At 52.7% G+C, this 19248-nt stretch overlaps 4 protein-coding genes and 1 long non-coding RNA gene across 5 annotated transcripts; 3 read left to right on the forward strand and 2 right to left on the reverse strand.

Moving 5' to 3' along the window:
* The first annotated feature begins 505 nt into the window (after positions 1-505).
* On the forward strand, positions 506-3984 carry slc52a3-1 (solute carrier family 52 member 3-1). The gene is made up of 3 exons (XM_086114294.1): positions 506-2009; positions 2685-2808; positions 3062-3984. The coding sequence occupies exons 1-3, from the start codon at positions 1018-1020 to the stop codon at positions 3272-3274; spliced, it is 1329 nt and encodes a 442-aa protein (XP_085970420.1). The 5' UTR covers positions 506-1017; the 3' UTR covers positions 3275-3984.
* Positions 3985-4902: 918 nt separating this feature from the next.
* mrps25 (mitochondrial ribosomal protein S25) lies at positions 4903-6776 on the forward strand. The gene is made up of 4 exons (XM_086114330.1): positions 4903-5137; positions 5228-5334; positions 5682-5769; positions 6112-6776. The coding sequence occupies exons 1-4, from the start codon at positions 5004-5006 to the stop codon at positions 6299-6301; spliced, it is 519 nt and encodes a 172-aa protein (XP_085970456.1). The 5' UTR covers positions 4903-5003; the 3' UTR covers positions 6302-6776.
* Positions 6720-13993, reverse strand: rbsn (rabenosyn, RAB effector). Its single transcript, XM_086114305.1, has 12 exons — positions 13844-13993; positions 12612-12862; positions 11569-11709; positions 11401-11501; positions 11271-11316; positions 11027-11188; positions 9753-9997; positions 9405-9475; positions 9235-9321; positions 9061-9163; positions 8754-8858; positions 6720-8677 (listed from the first exon to the last, which is right to left on the reverse strand). Exons 2-12 carry the CDS (start codon positions 12781-12783, stop codon positions 7691-7693), a joined length of 2220 nt encoding a protein of 739 aa, XP_085970431.1. The 5' UTR covers positions 12784-12862; positions 13844-13993; the 3' UTR covers positions 6720-7690.
* A 2321-nt stretch (positions 13994-16314) lies between these two features.
* On the forward strand, positions 16315-18327 carry LOC147210655 (uncharacterized). The gene is made up of 2 exons (XR_015101259.1): positions 16315-16584; positions 17557-18327. It is a non-coding gene; the product is annotated as an uncharacterized LOC147210655 (long non-coding RNA).
* On the reverse strand, positions 16586-17718 carry trh (thyrotropin-releasing hormone). The gene is made up of 2 exons (XM_086114318.1): positions 17523-17718; positions 16586-17214 (listed from the first exon to the last, which is right to left on the reverse strand). Exons 1-2 carry the CDS (start codon positions 17716-17718, stop codon positions 16691-16693), a joined length of 720 nt encoding a protein of 239 aa, XP_085970444.1. The 3' UTR covers positions 16586-16690.
* Positions 18328-19248: the final 921 nt, after the last annotated feature.

Below are 19248 nucleotides of genomic sequence, written 5' to 3' on the forward strand. Positions count from 1 at the left end.
AGACTAGCTCGCGGTTAGCCACTTAACAGCCCCCTGAGGGGCACATTGAAATGGGCAGCGAAATGCTTTGCCCGCCAATAGGCTCGAAAACGCATGTCAAGCTGAAAAAGATTCCATCCACAAAGTCTCGAATCTTCCTTACGCCTCCGTGTAAATATGTTTGAGCCAATTCAAGTCTTCGGTAGCCGGATTATATCTCGAGTCCTCAGTCCGCATGCTACCGAGTGTCAAGTGGGACTTTTTACCTCCACCGCCACGCTTGCATTTTTCTCAACATGACGTGCACACACTCATGGTGGACAACACGGTACTCTAAAGTGGCCGCAGCGTTGTAAACTCTTTCGCTGAAGCCGACAAAGATCTTCTCATCTGCGAATTCACCGAACAGGCTTTTTCAAGGTTCAAACGCGTGCTGTCCACCGGAGAGGAAAAGTCAACAACTATTTGAAAATATCTTCTCAAAAAGATGACGTCGTTATCGTGCCTCGAGACGAATAAGGACGCAGCCAACGTGTCCGACTTGACCTAATTATGAGAGAGGTGCGCTCTGTTACGCGGCGCCCACAGCCGGACTGGACTCTGACCCACCCGGGAGCCACGTGTCCCCGAGCAAACCACTTCCTCACTCTCCCACGTCTTTGCGGGATGACACCACGCCGTCTCCGAGGCCCGCAGGGACGGACGGCAGAGGCGAGGTGGGAGTATTTTGGGGACGCGCTTTGGTCAGCGTGCGTTTCTGCGAGCGGGACAACCACGCGGGGGTCCGTCATCGTGGCATCGGCGCGACGGGCGTACGAGCCGACATTCTTGAAGCCTCGGCGGGCTGAGCGGACGTCTCCATTGTCTTGGATTTTTTTTTTTTGTCTGTCGACGGGTTGGACTTTCTGTCGGGCTTGTGCGTCATGACTGCCGTCCGCTGAAATTGACGTGAAACGGACTCACCGAGGTGGAATATTGCGTTTTTGGTTTCCGGCCTCCAGGCGTGACGGGCGGCCGGGTGGTTCTCGTCGGGCCGGGATGGCGCTGCGGGTCCACCTGCTGGCCTGCGCCTTCGGCCTGGGCTCATGGGTGGCCGTCAACGGCCTGTGGGTGGAGCTGCCGCTGCTGGTCAACGCCCTCCCCGAAGGCTGGGATCTGCCCTCCTACCTGACCGTCCTCATCCAGACGGCCAACCTGGGGCCTTTGCTCATCGCGCTGGCGCACAAAGCCAGGCCGGGGCGCCTGAACGAGCGCGCCGTCATCCTCGCCGTCCTCTCCGTCGGCGTCCTGTCCTGCGTTCTGCTCACGTTCTTCTGGGACCGTACCAGCGTGGTGGCGGGCGCCAAGCGCAGCACCGCCTTCTTCGTCATCACCTTCTTCCTCTCGCTGGTGGACTGCACCTCCTCCGTCACCTTCCTGCCTTTCATGACGGCGCTGCCGGCCACCTACGTCGCCAGCTACTACGTCGGCGAGGGGCTGAGCGGCTTCGTTCCCGGGGTGGTCGCCCTGGCCCAAGGCGTGGGCGCGGCCAAGTGCGTCAACGCTACGCAGGGGACGGCGGGAAACCACACCGGTGCGCACGACAGCTTCCTCCAGACCGAATATCTCCCCCCCAACTTCTCCACGGAGGTGTTCTTCTTCTTCCTGACGGCCATGATGTGCATGAGTCTGGCCGCTTTCGTCGCGCTCTGCAGGCTTCGCTCGGCCTCCGATGAGAACCCGGCGGGGGGCTCGGTCGGCTCCAGCCTGGACAACCCCGCGGCGGAGATCGACGGGCACGATTTGAAACGGCGGGACGAGGGGGGCGGCCGCGCCAGGCGTCCGCCCGCGGAGCCCGGCGACTCCCGATACCGGCTGACCTTCATCTACTTCCTGGTGGTGTGGGTCAACGGCGCCACCAATGGCGCGCTCCCCTCCGTGCAGACGTACTCCTGCATGCCCTACGGCAACCTGGCCTATCACCTCTCGGCCGCTCTGGCTTCGGTGGCCAATCCGCTCGCTTGCACCGTTGCCATGTTCTTCCAAAACAGGTACCGTTGGAGCACTCGGACCTCTTCGCGTAAGAAGAAGGAGAGGCACTTGCGCCAAAAACAAAAAAAAGACCGGAAAAGGAGAAGTACAGATTCAAGTGAGGGGTTGTGCGATATCTCGTGGTGGAAATGTTCTGAGCGGCGAGGTGGAGAGGGCTGCATAATTCAATTCAAAAGCAATTTCTGATTGGACGAAAGGGGCATGCCAACAAAACACGATCAGTGAATTCAACGGAACACCAAGATGCCGCCCAAATTGTTTTTTTTCTTTTGCCCTGTGCAGAACAACAAAACAAAACAAAACGGTGACTTCAGGCAACGTTTTCTGTGAATAACGGGAGAGATTTTTTAAAAAGTGTCAAACGGCAACCCTCCGTGGCTTGACTGCATTCAAATAAAAGAGCCACGTACGTCACCCTCCAGGGGTCGAGTGGCTTTGATCCCTTTTGAAATGCCATCACAACAAATGTGAGAGAAAACGATCAAGATCTGATCGCGACTGTGCAAGAAACTGCCATCATGAGCTCACTTTTGTGAAAGTGGTCAAACGAAAGCTGAGAGGCTCCACTTGAGTCACATTGTGATTGTTGGACTCCCGCGCGATGCTACCTGCGGTGCTTTGGACATGCCCAGTGAGAACAAGTCGGCGCGCTCCTGACTGGATTGTGCTTTCAGGTCTCTGCTGTTTCTGGGTGCGCTGGCGCTGTTGGGGACGGCCTTTGGCAGCTACAACATGGCCATGGCCGCCATGAGTCCATGTCCTCTACTTCACGGCTCCGTGGCGGGAGAAGTCGTCATTGTGAGTGACACGCACACACGTTGCATCAACGCAGCAAGACCTGACATCTGTGGCCACTTTTATCCAGGAAATGCCAAAGTCCAGCTTCTGAACCAAACAGCTTGAGCAATTGTGCTCACAGCTTGAGCGATGATCGCTTTTTACAGTCGGCTGTTTATGGAAAATTGTCCATGCCGAGAGCTGATTATTGGATTATTATTCTCATTATTTTTTACTGTCCCAAGTCGAATGCTGTCTATTTGACCTCCACCAGGTCCTCTCGTGGCTCCTCTTCACTGGAACTCTGTCTTACGTCAAAGTGATGGTAGGAGTCATCCTGCGTGACCAAAGTCACAGCGCCCTCGTTTGGTGTGGCGCGGCAGCACAAGCCGGCTCGCTGGTGGGCTCCGTCGTCATGTTTCCGCTCGTCAACGTCCTGAAGCTCTTCAAGGCGGGGGACTTCTGCAACACCGAATGTCCTCTATGACTGCTCCCATGTTGAGACATGTCAAGACTTGTTTGTGTGAAGTACGGCGAAATAAATAAAGGACGGAGTACCGCTGCATTGATGGCATTCCGGACCACTTGCAGGTCTCCGGGTCGCGCGGTGCATCATGGGTAAGGGACGCTCTTTGGCGACTAACTTTTCCTTTCGAGAACTATTGCGAAGTAGCGTACAAAACCGTGATTTTGGATCATTTTATATGTGGTTTGATTCTCTATTTCACGAACCGCCCTCTGCTGGGACACGACAGTCAAGATTAATTATTTTTTTATTTTTCTAATTTTTTTAATTGACGTGCTGGATGTGTGCGGGGAGGGGGGCGTGTGTTCAACGCCGGGACATAAGGACGATACACGTAGGACATTTGTGGTTATTTGCTGAGCCCAACACTCCCAGCAAAATACAAATAGGCTGAATAAATGTGTTGTTTTGTTCGCATGAAGTGAGTCAAGTGATCCGAGTCAGCAAATCAATCGCCGATGTGCCACGCTACGATAGTGAAATGTGGAAACGTTTCACTCCTAAAAAGTGATATTGGCGAGAAAAAAAAAATACATGTACATGGATACTGTATTTCTGTCGTGTCCGTCGTTAGTTTCGCTCTGCGGTGGCTTGCATATCGGACTCAGCTTCTGTGCGTTTCCTCTGGATTTCAAGATACAAAGTAAACATTGATGTGAATAAAGGTGTTGAAGAAATTTCTCATTTTAGTCTGTCTTTTTCGTCCCTCTGGATCTTCTGTCAGCGAATTGTGACGAATGGACGGAGGTTTGCAATGCTTTGTATTTGTATCCCCCCCATCAACGTTCAAATCTCTAATTTCCACTTGAGCAGCGAAACTTCGCAAAAAGTGCACCTGCTCTCTGGTCACATGAGGCTTGAATACCTTTAAACAATGCCAACAAGCTTTTGCAGTTCAGCATACACCCACGTACTGTCGTCCGAAGCGGTGGTTCTTTGGTAGCTTCTCCAAGTTTCGCCTCAGTTTTCACGCATGCGCAGAGGAGATCTGCAAGTGTCTGGATCAGCGGCATTTTCGCCATCCTCCGATTTCAAATTAATTCAAGTACTGTATTTGAACGACAACCTCTGTTTTTGTTGTACCTGTATACTGAAAGACCTTTGGGTTTCAGACGATATGAATATCGATATGAGGCATAAATATAGATTTCCAGTTATGAACCTAGATGCGTTTAAACAACTCAGAACAGAGCACCTTTTGCGTGAAGCCAGGCCTTTTTCAAGTGAGCAAATGTATTGGAACGTGTGGTTGATGGGTAATTCGAGTTGCTCAGGTGTTGCCTTTTAATTTATTTAAACACTAGATAATGCAAACGTAAATTTTTAGGGGGGGGGCGGTGATGGATACACTCCTCTCCTCTGTACCGGAGTACCTCCGTTTCTCCATTAATTTATAATTTCCTTAAAAAACTAATTTTGAGTGAAGAAACGATGCACACTGTTTTTTGTGTTCCAGCTACGTCTAACGGTTTCAACACAAAGTTCATGAAAATCTAGAGGGAGAGAAAATCTCTTCAGTGAGTTTTGATTTCGAGACTCCCTGTTCAAGATGGCGGTCGCTCTGCACGTCTCCTCTTGAGTCTTGGCGACCACACAAGAAACGTCATCAAAACGCGTCGACTGTACTCGTGCACCACAACGTTGGCGGAAAAGCTTCGAATGGCCATTTGTTACCGACGAAGGTCTTGAAATGCCTATGAAAGGAAGCTTCCCGATCAGGAGGACGTTGCAGTATCTCCAGAAAGGCGACATCATCTTCAAAAGCCGAGTGAAGATCATGACGGTCAATTACAACACGCACGGAGAGCTCAGCGACGGAGCAAGGTCAGCGAGAACGCGACTAGCGAAGAGGAAAGAAAGCACGGTTTCACTGACATGTCAATGTCCACCCTTTTATTTGTTGTTGCTCCACAGGAAATTTGTGTTCTTCAATATTCCCCAGATTCAGTACAAAAACCCGTGGGTCCAAATAATGATGTTCAAAAACATGACCCCGTCGCCCTTCTTGAGATTTTACTTGGGTGAGTAGTCTTGTGTCTCATGTCTGCAAATTAGTGCTGTATTTTAGTCTTTCCCGACATATTTAGCCAAGTAACATACCCATTGGCATTCGAAAAAAATCTTGCAGCTCTCCACCAAGCCAAAATGTCCCAAAAGATATCCATGCACATATTTTTTGCTATCTAGTGGAAGAGAAAAAATCATTGTTCTGACTTGGACTGCACGTGTCTCACAAAGATACATCATTTGCGGTCAATACATGTGGAAAATGAAACATTGGAGTGAAGTGATGATCTTTCACGGCACAGTGCCTGAAAAAAAACTTTATTTTCAACGAGAGTCGAGCTGATTGGTGCCTTTGGTCTAGATGACGGCGAACAGGTGCTGGTGGATGTGGAAGGCAAGGACCACACCGACATCGCAAAACACATCAGGACTATTTTGGGCAAATCCCAGTAAGTTTTTGCTTATGTGCACGGTCGCCGGGTTGGTTGATTTCTCCAATTTAGAATCGGGGTGAGAAGACTGAATAATTGTTAAGGTAAAAACAAAGGCTGTGCTCTCAAAGGATGTAATTGCAAGTTACATTATGAAGCCCTGACTGGATTGTATGAGAAAGAATGACTTCTCAGTCGCACAGGAAGTCACAAGAATGCACACGTTGTGCAACTTATTCGTCTTTGGTGCGCGTCGATTAACTCGTTGCATTGACATCTCCGCACTTTGGATCGCACGAGTTGTCATGCGCGTGCTGTGCTCTTTTGTCGTTTGTGACCTTGGCCCGTTTGGCCCCCCAGGACGGTGTTGGAGGCAGAAGCGCAAGCGAAGATGCAGGCGTCCAACCCCGCCAACTTTGGCCCCAAAAAGTACTGCCTCCGAGAGTGCATCTGTGAGGTGGACGGTCAGGTGCCCTGTCCCGGCACCGCGCCGCTGCCCAAAGAGATGACGGGCAAGTATCGCGCCCGAATGAAAGCGGAACGGGAGTGAGCGGCGGACAAGAAAAACAGACTTTTTTTTTTTTTTTGCCCGTCGCAAATTCACGAGGAGCTTCGTCCGGCGACGCTTGTCGTTGGCGTTGAAGAACCCGGAAAGATGCGAGGATAGGCGACGCGTCTGGCATTCTTCTTGCCGCGCCGTCGAAAACAGACTTCCAACAGAGCGTGAATCCAAGGTGTGTCACCAAAGATCTATTTCAAATCCAAACCGGAGGGGGGGGGGGGGGGGGGGTTCTCCTTCCGCGTGGCGCAGACAAGCAAGCGGCACGAGGAGAAGCGAGAGTTGAGGCGGTGCGGCCGGCCTTTCTTTGGACTTGAAATACATCTTGTGTGACGCGGCTCCCGGAACTCCCCCCCCCCCCCCCCCCCCCACAAGCGAGCGGACTCAACATTCACCCGGCAAAATGAAATCAGACTTGAGAACTGGTTTACTTGTGCTCGCATGTTAATAAACAATCCAAACTGTTGTCATTCTGCAGTCAATCAAACACCGAAACCCGACGCAAGTGAAGAGGCTGTCAGTTCGTCACGTGGCTATCAAACATTGAACTTCAAATTTGCTGCATCGAGTCAGTGCTTCGATACGGGTCACGCTCCCCAGCTTTTGATTTTTTTTTTTTTACATTTTGAAAATAACTGCAAGCAACCAACGTGGATCCCGAAAGCGAATGAGGCGAGTGTGCCGCCACGATGGACTTTTTGGGGTTTATGTTCACATTTTACAAGTATGTGATGCGCTAGCACTTTGCAACGCGATTCCGGCAGCAAGCTGCGCCCCGTTTATTTCTTCTTTTTTTTTAATAGACAAGATTTTAAAAGATCATGAAAATAAAACTTGTGCTGATCAAATAACTTTGGGACACCGGCGGGTCAACTCAGTGAGCGAAGGATGAGCGCTTTGACTCCCCGACTGCCGTCACCGATTTGCTGCCGGCGCTTCATGAATGCGAGCGGATGTTGCGCGCCGAGCACGTGCACTCCATTTACTCGTCGACGCATGGAAAAATATTTTGGGACTGAGAATTGATTGACGACTCATTCCACACACCGTAGCTGGCGCGGCAGCATGAGGGACATGTCAAAATGATGCCTTGTTTCAAACGGCGCGCTTCAAATGCACAAATAAGTGGAATGTGGAGGCGTCACCTAAGAAGAAAAGCCGTCAAGAGCGCTTCCGTGCGCATCCTTTTTTCCTCGCAAGCACGTCTTTTTTCTCAAATGACGACGGCCGCATTGGGCTTACGCCAAGTCCGGAGGGGAGCGGTCGCGAGCGGCGGCGATTCCAAAGCCTTGACGAGGGCGGGCCGCCGGTCGTTCCGCGAGCGTCGGTGGCGAGGCCAAACGGGAAGGCCGAAGCGGGACGCCAAGGGGCCGACGGGCGTCACTGCTGGTTTCTCTTCTGCTCCCGCAGGGCGCGCTGGAGCTCTCGCAGGTTCTCCGCCAGCAGCTCCACTTCGTCGGGCCGACCGCTGAGCTTGGCGTCAAAAATGTAGGCCCGGATGTTGTCGATCTGCTGCAGCAGCAGCTCTTCCTCGATCGAGTCCACGTTGTCGGCGTCGTCGCAGTCGAAAGGATTGGTGGAGGAGCCGGCGTTGGAATCGGCCGCAAAGGGGTCGGCGCTCTCTGCGTCGTCGTCGTCCTCAAAGGGGTTGCCGGGAACGCGCCCGGCCCGCGCGTCGTCCTCCTCGTTTTCGTCCTCGTCAAAAGGGTTGTATTCTTTCTTTCCGTTGGTGACTTTCCCGCACTCCCTCCGGATGTCCTCGCAAAAGGGATTGGACGGATCCTCCTCCATGGGTGTGGAGCCCTCTCGGCAAACAGGGTCGTCGCATCCGTCTCGGCTCGGCGGCGTCGCCCGGCCGCCTGAGTTCCGGCGCCTCGGCGGCGACTCCTCGTCCCGCTCGGCAACGGAGCTTTCTTCTATTGGCTCCAAATCTCCAGCGGCGAGGACGAGATGGAAAGGGGCGCCGGCCGGCGGAGCGGGCGCCGCGCGCCGGCTCTCCTCCCTCTCATGGGCCTCCGGGCGGCGCTGCGCATCCTCCTCGTCGGCCAGCTCGCGCGAGAGCGCGACGGCCAGGCCGACCTGCCGCCGCTCGTATTCGTCCCGCAGTTGCCGCAGGTTCTCCTCCAGCACGGCCACCTCGTCCGCCCTGCGGGCCTCGCGCGCCTGCCTCAGGAAGGAGCGGATGTTGTGGATCTGCTGCAGGAGGGGGTCCTCCGGCGCGCCGCGCGCGAGGCCCGGCTGGGAGGAGGGCAACCAGCCGCTGACTTTGGTCAGGCGGGGCGGGGCCTGCGCCATCTCTCCGTCGCTGTCGGCGGGCGGGCGCTTCTTCTCCGACTCCTGCCTCCTCTTCGGGACCTCCTTGGCGGCCTGCGAAGCAGGAAATCGCAAACTCAACGACGACGAGCGTGCTCATTGAAAAAAAAAAATGCTTGCGGCATCTCACCAGTCTCTCTTGTTGGAGTCGCCGCTCTTGTTCCTCTTTTCTCTTTTCTTTCAGCTCTTCATATTTCTGCTTGGTCGGTAAGGACATGAGCCCAAGCAGCTTCTCCTACGAGGAAGATGAGGCACGGCCTTGAATTTGATGGACGAAGCCGCAAAACGATTGGCAGTCCACTCTTTTTTTTTCACCTCGGAAACATGCAACTTTATTCTTAGCGGATCAGGTCTTTGGTCCTGAAAAGAAAACTGACTCTTCTCATGGGGTTCCCCGTTTTATCCCCCATTGACAATTTGGGGGCGCCGGCACTCACCTGGACAAAGAGCGTGGCTGAATAGCGCACCATCCTCTGCAGCTGCAGCACCTTCGGACGCGGCTGCGGCTCGTCTTTCGTTCCCAACGTCAGAATCTTCTTGCTGAGAAAAAAAAAGCGTCCGTACCGGAGAAGGCCCGCCCCCTTTTTCAAAAGGGCGGACGGCAAACTTACCTCAGAGCGTCGATTAATTCGTAGTATTTCTGCACTTCCAGTCGAAGTCCCCCCGCCGTCTCAAGATTGTACGTGGTCTCGCCGGCGCTGAGAAAAGAAGGCGGCGGCTCGTCGGTCACGCGGCCGGCGGGCGGTCGGCATTTGATGGCGAAGACGCCGACGGGACTTACTTGAGCGACTCGGCCATTCGGATGTATTGCGGGGCCTTCTCGTCCACCTTCTCCATGCACATCCTCAGACGCTAACGGGAAGACAACGAGGCGGGGGGTGGGGGGGGGTCAACTTATTTTGGGGGTCGCCTTTCAATGAACATTTCCCGTCTGTCCGCGGTCGCCCGCGGATGCGCGGTGCTTCCGCCAACGACGTGGCCGAGAACACAGAGCGGCAAATCTGAAGGCACTATTGCGAGCCCGTCTCGTGACGCATTCGGCTTCCCGCAAAGAAACGGACAACCTGAGCCCAAGCCTTTTGCCTTGGAAAGCTCGGCCCTGCGAGTCGGCGCCGACCGTTTCCCTCACCTGGTAAAGCTTGACTATGTCGGGCACAAAGTCTTTCTCGTCCATCTTGCGCTCTCTCTTCAACAGCGTTTCCGTACAGTGACAACAGCAGCGAATCTTGTCGTCGTCTTTGTCGTCCGGCGCGGACGTGACGCTGCTCAGGCTACTCAGGCTGCCTCTCCGGGGGCCCGAGGCGCCGGGCGAGTGGCATTGGCCGTGGCCCCCGGGCACACTCGGGGCCTCGCGTGTCCCGCCGATCAGCTTTTCTGTCGGGTCACAAAGAAAAACGCTTAGACATGCGCCGATGACCCGAGGCTCGCCCAATCGGGGGAGTCGCCACCGTTGGAAACTCGTGGCAAAGGTCAACTGGAGGACGTCAAGAGCCCAAAGGCCTCAAGTGGTTTTGCACACACGCGGAGGCTTGTGGGAAGATGAAACGGCTTTTTTTTTGGGGGGGGGGGGGCATTTAAGATGGATGGAGATTGCTGGCCACTTTTTATTGAACACCATTTCTCACTGGGACTGTGAGAGTATTTTTGGATGGGGGGGGGGGGCTTTTTCTTCAATTTCAGGGAATTGGGTCAGGTGGATTGTGTTCGGTTTTTTGTTTGAGTCTCTTTTTAAGTTTTACTTCCGAATAAATCCGCTGCGAATGTCTTGGGGTGTCTCCTGACAACATGCATCAAACGATACGCATTTCTACACACTTGGACTAGTACAGTGGTGGGCAAACTACGGCCCGCGGGCCGAATCCGGCCCGTTGGTCTTTTTAATCCGGCCCGCCGAAGGTTGGTCCACAATTAAGGTTCGATGTGAATGATTGCATTCATTTCAATTGGACTTGTAATGACAGGCATTTCACCGCCAGGTGGCGCATTGACTTGAAGTTGCAGAACACGGGGGGGGGGGGGGGGGCAATCTTTTCGACCACCTAGTACCTCTGTATCGCTCTACTTCTACTGGTCTGATCACAACCCATCTGCAGCGATGCACAGGCTAAAATAGGTCATCAACAACACTTTTGTCATTTAAAAAAAGTATATTAATACCGTACTTTCATGCTTTTGTTCTGTTGATGTTTGATATGGACTGTCAACAAATGCAGTTTTTTTTTTTTAATGTACCATAGCTCGTGCTGACCTGGCCCTTATGTCCAATTTTAAAAGTCAATGCGGCCCCCGAGCCAAAAAGTTTGCCCACCCCTGGACTAGTACATAAGAGTCTCGATTGATTTGCCAAGGCGTCACGTCGCAACGAGTGGCGAGCGCCGGCAGGCCCTCGGCGTCCATACGTACGAGCGAGAGGCAAGGCGACAAAGTCCATGCACTTGCGGCACATGATGGAGCCGCAGAGACGACAGTGGTGCCGCCGGTTGCGGATGTTGAACTTGCTCCCGCAGTCGGGACAGAAGGGGACATCCGAGTCCTTCACCCAGGACACCAGCGACTTCTCCGCGGCTGCAAAAAGTAAGCGCGTTTGAAATGACGGCGCGCCGGCGTTGCGACCCGCGAGGCGCCCGCAACGCCACTCGGCACCAACCTCGGATTTTGGCCGGGTCCGAATTGGTCCTGTCGAAAGCCGTCAGCTGCAAGGACATTTGTCTTTTTCAGCGCCAATGAGGACGGCGGCACCGGGAAGCGTTTGGCCACGCGCGCGGGGCGGGGCGCACCTTTTCCAGCCTGATGATGAGCTTGTTGACCTCGACGACGTAGTGGTCGATCCTGGCGGCGCGCTGCTTCTTGAACGAGTCCAAGTGGCTTCTCGTGGCTCCTGCAAGACACGGTTTGGGAGCGTCTGCGCAGATTTCCTGTCGGCGCGTCCGGTTTTGTCCTCTTACCCGGCTCCTGAGGCTCCCACATGTACGGGTCCACCCCGCCGTAGTAGAAGGACTCGAAAGCGCCGGCGTCAGCGTCGCCCCGCTCGTCGCCATCCCTCTTCCACAGCTTGTCTGTGGCTTTCTTTGCCTTCTGGACCAAACCTGCGCAGGCACGCGCGGACATCGGTCAATCTCCCGCCGCCGCGAGGAAGAATCAGCCATCCGTTTTTTGGATGGTGCTCATCCTCATGAGCTTGAAGCGATTGCGGACACAAGCGCTTCCTTTGCGCTCACCCGACTGAGGACAACTTAAGAGAAGGGCTGCTTCAAGATGCTGCTTTCTATCACACCGGTCAACACATTTTCACTATTTCTTTTTTTGTTTTTTAAATCACAGATGCAAGTACACTTTTTTTCCCCTCTGGCACACATTTGGAGAATAATAGAAATGAAATATTGGACTATACAGAGAAATTATTTATGAATTCGGCTCCGGATTTTTTTCCTGCAACGTGATAACTACAAAGTACAACACATGAAAAAATTGCGCAAGGGATTTATCGGTCGAACTTAAAAAAAAAAATGAAAGAAATATCTCAGAAATCTGATGTGCTGGCGCAAAACAAAGCAAATGGAAGACATTTTTGGTATCAGCGTCAAAAGTATGTGAAGCCATCTCTGACTAAAATTTGCTGTTGACCGACATTCAACAATTCACACTCCTATTGCCACACTTTTTGTTTTCCAGAAAAGGCACTTGAGCATGAGGACCACAATGAAAAGTCCAAACTGGAACATCAGAGCTTGAATTGAACCCCCCCTCCGTCCCTCCTTTAACTAATCTAAAAACTGTCATGCGGAGGTCCGAAACACACAGTGGCCAACTCAATGGACTCAGAGGTTACTTTTTTTTGTAAACTTATTTGATGTTCTCATCAGTTGGTGAACTAACTCCACACAGGAGGCCGGGCCGAGACGCCAACCCAGAACCTCTCGACGATGAGGCAGATGCGCCGTGCACTCTGTCACCGAGCGTGCGTTGGGGCTTAACGGATCCGACCTACTTTTCAGTTGTCCTCCAATGTGGTGGCGCTCCTCCCCGGAATGCTCATCTTCGTAGTGCTCTTGGAGTTGGTAGAAGGACTGCAGGTCCTTGAGGCAAAGCGGGCAAAGGAAGCCCTCCTTGACCTCGCCCGCCGCCTCCTCAAAAGGGCTCGGATAGAAGCTAGCAGCCATGACGGAAGGGGATCTTCTCCGATCCTCGTGTCACGCTACCGGCGAGAGGAAAGCGGCCCATGCTTGTTCCTCCTTCAGCCTGCCGTTCAAGCAAAACGCCAAGATTAGTGTGTACCATTGGGTTGTTGGGTTGCTGTTTTTTTGTGCTCCCACTGGCCGCGTTATCGGTTTCACAGGCGGTATGCGTATGAGCATCTATTTTTTCGGTGGCCGCCATCGAGTTTCCGAGACTCGCATCTTTCACCGAGTAAAGCCTTTGCCGTTGCCGCTCCCTCTCTTCGGAAGGGACGTTGGGCATCGCCGCCCATCCGTCAAATTAGTCATTTTTCTTCTTTGGCGAGGGGACTCAGCACGAGACTTGATTTTGCGTTGGACTGATTTTGTGCTTTCCACAGTCTTTGTTGTTGTAGGGATGATTTTTGCTCCATGTACAGCACTTAGCATACAGTGCTGGTCGTTTTCAAGTGCTCGAGAAATACACCCGAGTTCGAACACTACGATGGGAACAGCGAGTACACCACTCTGTTCGTGTTCATGAAATGACTCGTTCTGGCAAAGTACGACGGTTGGGTCATTTGTTAGTTCCAATAATTGCCTTATTGGGATGAAAAGCACGTCTTGAGTCCCAGCTTTTATTTTGTGTCAGCGGAAAAACAATTGCACCTCTTTTACCAAATCCAAAATGACTGACTTTGACAGTTTCTCAACCAACCTCGGTATCACCGGAAGGCTCATTTCACGCCCTTTCGGGTCACATTACTTCTCTTAGCACCTATCCATTTTCCAAATCATGCTTATAGACCGTCTGGAAACAACCCGGCGACGAAATTGGGGTAGTGATTTGACTCTAGCGCAAGCAAAGCCGCGTTCTCCAAAGGTAAGAGACGCGGCTGCCTTGTGAATTCGTTGCAACGTTGGCGAAGTTGCTCGAGTGGCTGCGGCAAGGTTAGCTTGACGATGCTAAGCGCGGCTCTCGCCATCTTCGCTCTTTCTCCGTCGCGGAAGACAAACCGAACGGCGTCGAACGGCCTCGCAACCAAACGTGCCGTTTCCTACTTACGTTTGAAGTGGACGAGAAGCGTTTGACAGCCGGACGACATCAGCCGGCCCGGAGCGAGCCTTCGGCCTGACTGGTCATGTGACAACCGGGTCAGGAGGTCAGTACGGAAAGGCGGCAGGGACAAACCGTTCGCATGCGGTGGGACGTTCGCGTTGCTCTCGTGGTGGCGAACACTCGACACGACTGGAACGTGTGACTGGTGAATGAATACATTGACGTGGGAACGTCATACGTCATTGTTAGCAATATGCTTTTGGCGATTATCTCAAACTTATTTGAAACTGTAACTGAAAATGGAACATACTGTGCATTTCGAGAGGCTATTCATCAAACAATAAATAGTTTTTTGTTTTTTTTTTTGCAATGAAGCTGCATAGCCACTTGTCATTCATACAGCAGATTAATAGCAAAGCCTCGAACTAAACAGACCCACATCGAAAGCAAATTAAATCCATCAGCCAAGGAATTGAGACACGATCATCAGTATTTCACATTATGTGCCACAGGTGTCAAATTCAAGGAGAACCAGATCCGGCCCATGACATAATTTTTCTGCATGTGGCCCACGAAGGAAAATCATGTTTCTCGACGTTGTAGAAATGAGATATGGCATAATGTATTGTTGCCGACGCCCCCCTTCACAGTATACAGTTGAACAAACACTTTACTGGCTTCTGATTTCAAAACTAGATTGACGATTTCCAACCATCAATCGGTTGCGTATGTGTGATAATGTAACATTGATCTGGGTTCTCAGCCGTAACAGGCCTCAGATCAGGGACACCATAAACGATGATGTGGCCCACGACAACAAAGGAGTTTGACACCCCTGAGCTGTAAAAGTACAGTGGGTGGGAGGACGCCGGTGGCTTCCTAAAGAGCTGTTCTAATTCCTAAAACGCCCCCGGAATTTGGATTTAAAATTGAAAATGCCTTAGCTTACCTATCTTCCAGCTCAGCATTATGGCAGAGGGTCAAATTCCATCCGAGTAGCGAACAAACCTTCTCCCGTCTGTAAATGTTCGTCGTTTGCTTCTTTTTCCTTCTTTCTTCTGAGTCCATTGGCGGATTCCAGCTCTTTTGACGCATGCCGGCACAGACTGTCCAGTAAGTGCAAAGCGTTTCCACGTGTCCAGCCTGGCCCTTACTCAATTCAGCCCCGCGAGCAAACACACGAGACTGTCTTGAAAATAACAAATTTCACCAAGATTCAACAGAAAACCACACCCGTAAAAGATTTATATCCAAATAAATATACACAGTCATAAAATATCAGACCCCAAACAAAAATGATACATTTGTGATGTGAAAGTGATGTCATCTGGTGAATATACTGTACTATTGCGAGGGTAGTCATCACTTTCACGCACGGGTTCAAATCTGTGGTGGCACAGACACCTCCAAAAAGCCGCAAAGCACATTTGTGGACTCCCATCTTTTAAGACGCTCATTGAATGAAATCTGGAGTCGTTGACATCGCGTGTGACGGACAGCAAGCAGAATTGGAAGCATTTGACTTTGTAAAGATGTCGTGCGCGACAGCTTGACTCGAAATCTGCGAAACGCGCAAGCGGTGTCCCGGCGGACGGCTCCGTTCCTCAACGCGTCGCTTACTCGGGGAGCTCTTGAGCCGTCGTTGCCGCTCCTCGTGCTCAGGCGGCGTGACGTGAGGTGACAGACAGTGAGCCTTTCCACGTGCCCGGCGATGGACACGGAGGGGAAGGTGAGGCGACGACTCGCACGGACGTCGCCGATGCAGTTCAAATAAACTCGGACGAACGATATTTGCCTTCCATTTATTATCGTGGACGCGAATGGCAAAGAATTCGTTGGCCGAGCTTCGGCTGTGGCCGCCGACCGCACTTACACCGCATCCGTCGCGATGCGTCACACGCAGCGGCTATTAGCTTCTAAAAAAATCGACCAAAGCAGTCACACCCTTGCGATTCCAGTCATACCTCGGTTTTTCACCATAATCCGTTCCAGAAGGCTGTTCGAAAACTGATTTGTTCGAAATTCATCCGCCCCTACACACCTGCCCGGCGCCTCAGGTCTGTGGACCAGACCTTATTAGAAGTACCAAGAACTAAACTGAGGCTCAGAGGGGATCGAGCCTTTTCTGTTGCTGGTCCCTCTCTCTGGAATGACCTCCCACTGAACATTCGGCAAGCCTCCTCGCTGCCCATCTTCAAAACCCTCCTCAAAACTCACTTGTATTCTTTGGCATTCGACTCAGCATGACTTAGATTTGTTCTTGGTTTTACTGTTTGGTGCTTTCTACCGCCTTTATTACCGATTTGTCTTACTGTTTATTGTGCATGTTAAATTGCTCCATGTACAGCACTTTGTATGCAGCGATGGCTGTTTGAAAGTGCTCTATAAATACTGTTGACTTGACTTGAAAACCGAAACCACGCTCTTAAAAAAAAAAAATCTTTATTGAACACGTCTGCTCACAATGGAACGCTACGGAAGTGTCACAAAAAAAAGCGTCACTTCCTCGAGGAAAGCCAAGAGGAGTCAAGTGGTGCATTCAAGTGCGCTCAGTTTGGTCGAGAAAAGATTTTCGGTCGTCATCCGAGGCGTAAAAAACTCGAAATTTTTGGTCGAGAACAGAGACGTTGGAAAACCGAGCTTTGACTGTAATTATCACCCCACCAGGGACCCTTCAACGCACTCGACGAACTCTCCAAAGAAACCAAGCAGATGAACTCGGCGAAAGAGTGAAGCAACACCAAAAGGTAAAGTGTTGGATTCGTTTCTTTTCTACTTCCTTTTATTAATGAGTGATCGCGACGCAGGCAACGCGTTGTTTCGTTGACGATACAGCACACGGAAGGACTGATTCTACTGTTCCTCCTCGGGAGCGAACCTTTTGCCCGGGTGCTGTCTCTTATCCTCGCCACGCTTCACGTCGCTGATGTCGTCTAGAAAATGGAGCAGCAGGTCGGTCTTGGCACATCGCGCGGGGTCCCAGAGGTCTTCGCAAGGACCGGTCGTGGCACGATCCCAAAAGCGTTTGCCGGGATGCTGGCGCCCGTGCAAGTCGGGGAGGCGACGATGCTCCTCCCCCTCCTCCCCTTCTTCCTCCTCCTCCTCCTCCTCGTCCTCCCGGTCCGGTTGCCGCTTCCCGGGGTGCTGCCGCCGGCTGCGCGTGACCGCCGCGTAGCGCTTCCCCGGGTGCTGCCGCTTGGAAGGTTCGCCTTGCACGAGCGTGGCGGGAGGGCGTCCCGTGGCGGCGCGCCTTCCCGGGTGCTGTCTCCTTTCCAGGTCCGAATCCTCTTCGTCGGCCTCTTCGGCCCCGTCCTCGGCGCGCCTCTTGCCGGGATGCTGGCGCTTTGCCACCCAGGCCCCCTGAGTGGAGAGTTCTCCTGGGGGGGGGGGGGGACTTAGTTTTTGCTCGCGCTGCCAAAACCGAGGGTCGCATATGCGCGTCATTCGCCATTTCACAAGGGGGGGGGGGGGGGGGGCACTGGGGATCATTTCAAAGTTGGAATGCAAATGTGCAAATGGAAAACAGGAAGATCACGTTGACCAAAATGACCCCCCCCCCCCCCACAACAATGTGACTTTCGATGGAAGTCTCATCCAATTCTGGTGACAACGGGACACGCATTTCGAGCAAATGTTTCATCCTCCTTCATTCTTTTGTATATTCCACCTCTCGATTGCGTCTCACCGCTCTTGTCGTCTTGCGCTTGCATCTTCCTCAGGATGGAGCGCAGCAGGAGGCTCTCGGCTCTGCGGAGGAGGAGGTCTTCCGCGGTCCTCGGGTCCGGCTCCTCCTCGGAAGAGATGCTCTGCGCTCCTCCGCGCGTCGCCGTCAAGTTGCAGACCAGAACGGAAGCCAGGAAGAGCAGCCGCGTCCACTTCATGGCGTCTCACTTAAAAGCCTGCGGAGAGTGTAAACTTTTCAAAAAAGGCGAGAGGGAGAAATGTCACCGTCCAGAAATGCCTCCTTACCTCTTTTGGGGGAGAGGAAGCTCACCTCCGTCCTCTTGAAGTGGCCGGCGGCGATGCGGGCTATCCCGGTGTTTGCGCGCCACCTCCAACGGTGCTGCCGACTGAGACGTGACGGGCAAATCGGTGTGGGCGCACAAGCGTGCGTCTCGTCTTTTTATAGCGAGATGCTCTCTGTCGACGTCACGCTCACGCTCGCCTTCTTTCGTCTTCTGCCTTCTTTGCCCCCCCCCCCCCCCCCGCCCCCCGTTGATGTCATCGAGTCGTGCGCAAGTGTCCTGGAGGGAGCATCGGCGCGTTTGAAAAATCGGGCCGCCAACCTGAGGCGTCATTCGGACAAGCGCCCATTGAAGCGGCGCTCGCTGAAATACGTGAGGAAATTCCAAAAAAGCCTTGACAGGTCTTTGGCGACTCCATGCTACAGTTGTTGCTTTCTCTGGTTACCAGGAGGCTACGGATTGGCTGACTGAAATCAGACAGCCCCCCATAGCCCCAAAATAAATACAATAAAAACATAAATAACACCCTCAGAGCCATTTTCCTTTCACGGTTGATTGGCGGCGCGCCGTAACCGACTGGCCGGCGTACCCGTGCCACGGAGGTGGCGGCTGAAGCCAAACGTCAAATGAATCCACAGCCATCTTGACAATCGATTCGTCACGCCGAGCCGCCGTTTCCCTTCAGATTCTCTATTTTGACACCTCACAAAAGTACCTTTTCAAAGCTTTCGGTCATCCTCCATGAAATCAAAAGCATCCATCCATTGGTCTGTTGTCCCCCGCGCTCGTGTGGCTTTTTCTGCTGCCAGCGTCCAGAAACATGCGCGGAAGGTCAAGTAGTGAAGACAGTGAAGACTCCACCTCTTGCCCAAAGTCCATCAGAATTCGGACGGATACCATCGGAAGGGGATGGACGGTCGATCCCGGCGGCAGGCTTTTTTCCCGCAAGTCAGGGAAGCTTTTAAGAAAGCGATCGATACGGTCTGCCCCAAAAGCTCAGCGGGAGTGGAGGGAAGTCCCAAATAGTCCAAAGTTTGATCACGTGATATCCTGCTCAAAAAAAAAAAGAGAGACCGCGACGACGCTTATCGATGGATTCTTTTGGAGCCCGACAGGTAGCCATGCGGAATATTGGGCCAACCATTCATGCGAATTAGAAATGGACCTTCATGTATGATTGGAGAGAGAAGAGTGCACCCCCATTTCAAAGTCGCGCCGCCCCCCCTCGTCGTGTTCGTGCCGGCGCAATGCTCTCCTTCAGCGAGTTTGTGAAGACGGTAGACGCGTTATGCCTGGCTGGCCATCTGCAAATTTGGTCTGAAAAAGTCGACTGAAATTTAGACCCGGGAAAAGCTGGTCCAACTCAAGGGGTGTGAGCCAGACCATTTCAACAATGACGTGTGGTGGATGTCAGTGGATTTCATAAAGAGAACACACCAGCGTGGG

Source organism: Hippocampus guttulatus, chromosome 1 (assembly GCF_054856545.1).
Source record: "Hippocampus guttulatus isolate MCC_2025c chromosome 1, RoL_Hgut_1.0, whole genome shotgun sequence".
In the NCBI taxonomy this organism is placed as follows: Eukaryota; Metazoa; Chordata; class Actinopteri; order Syngnathiformes; family Syngnathidae; genus Hippocampus; species Hippocampus guttulatus.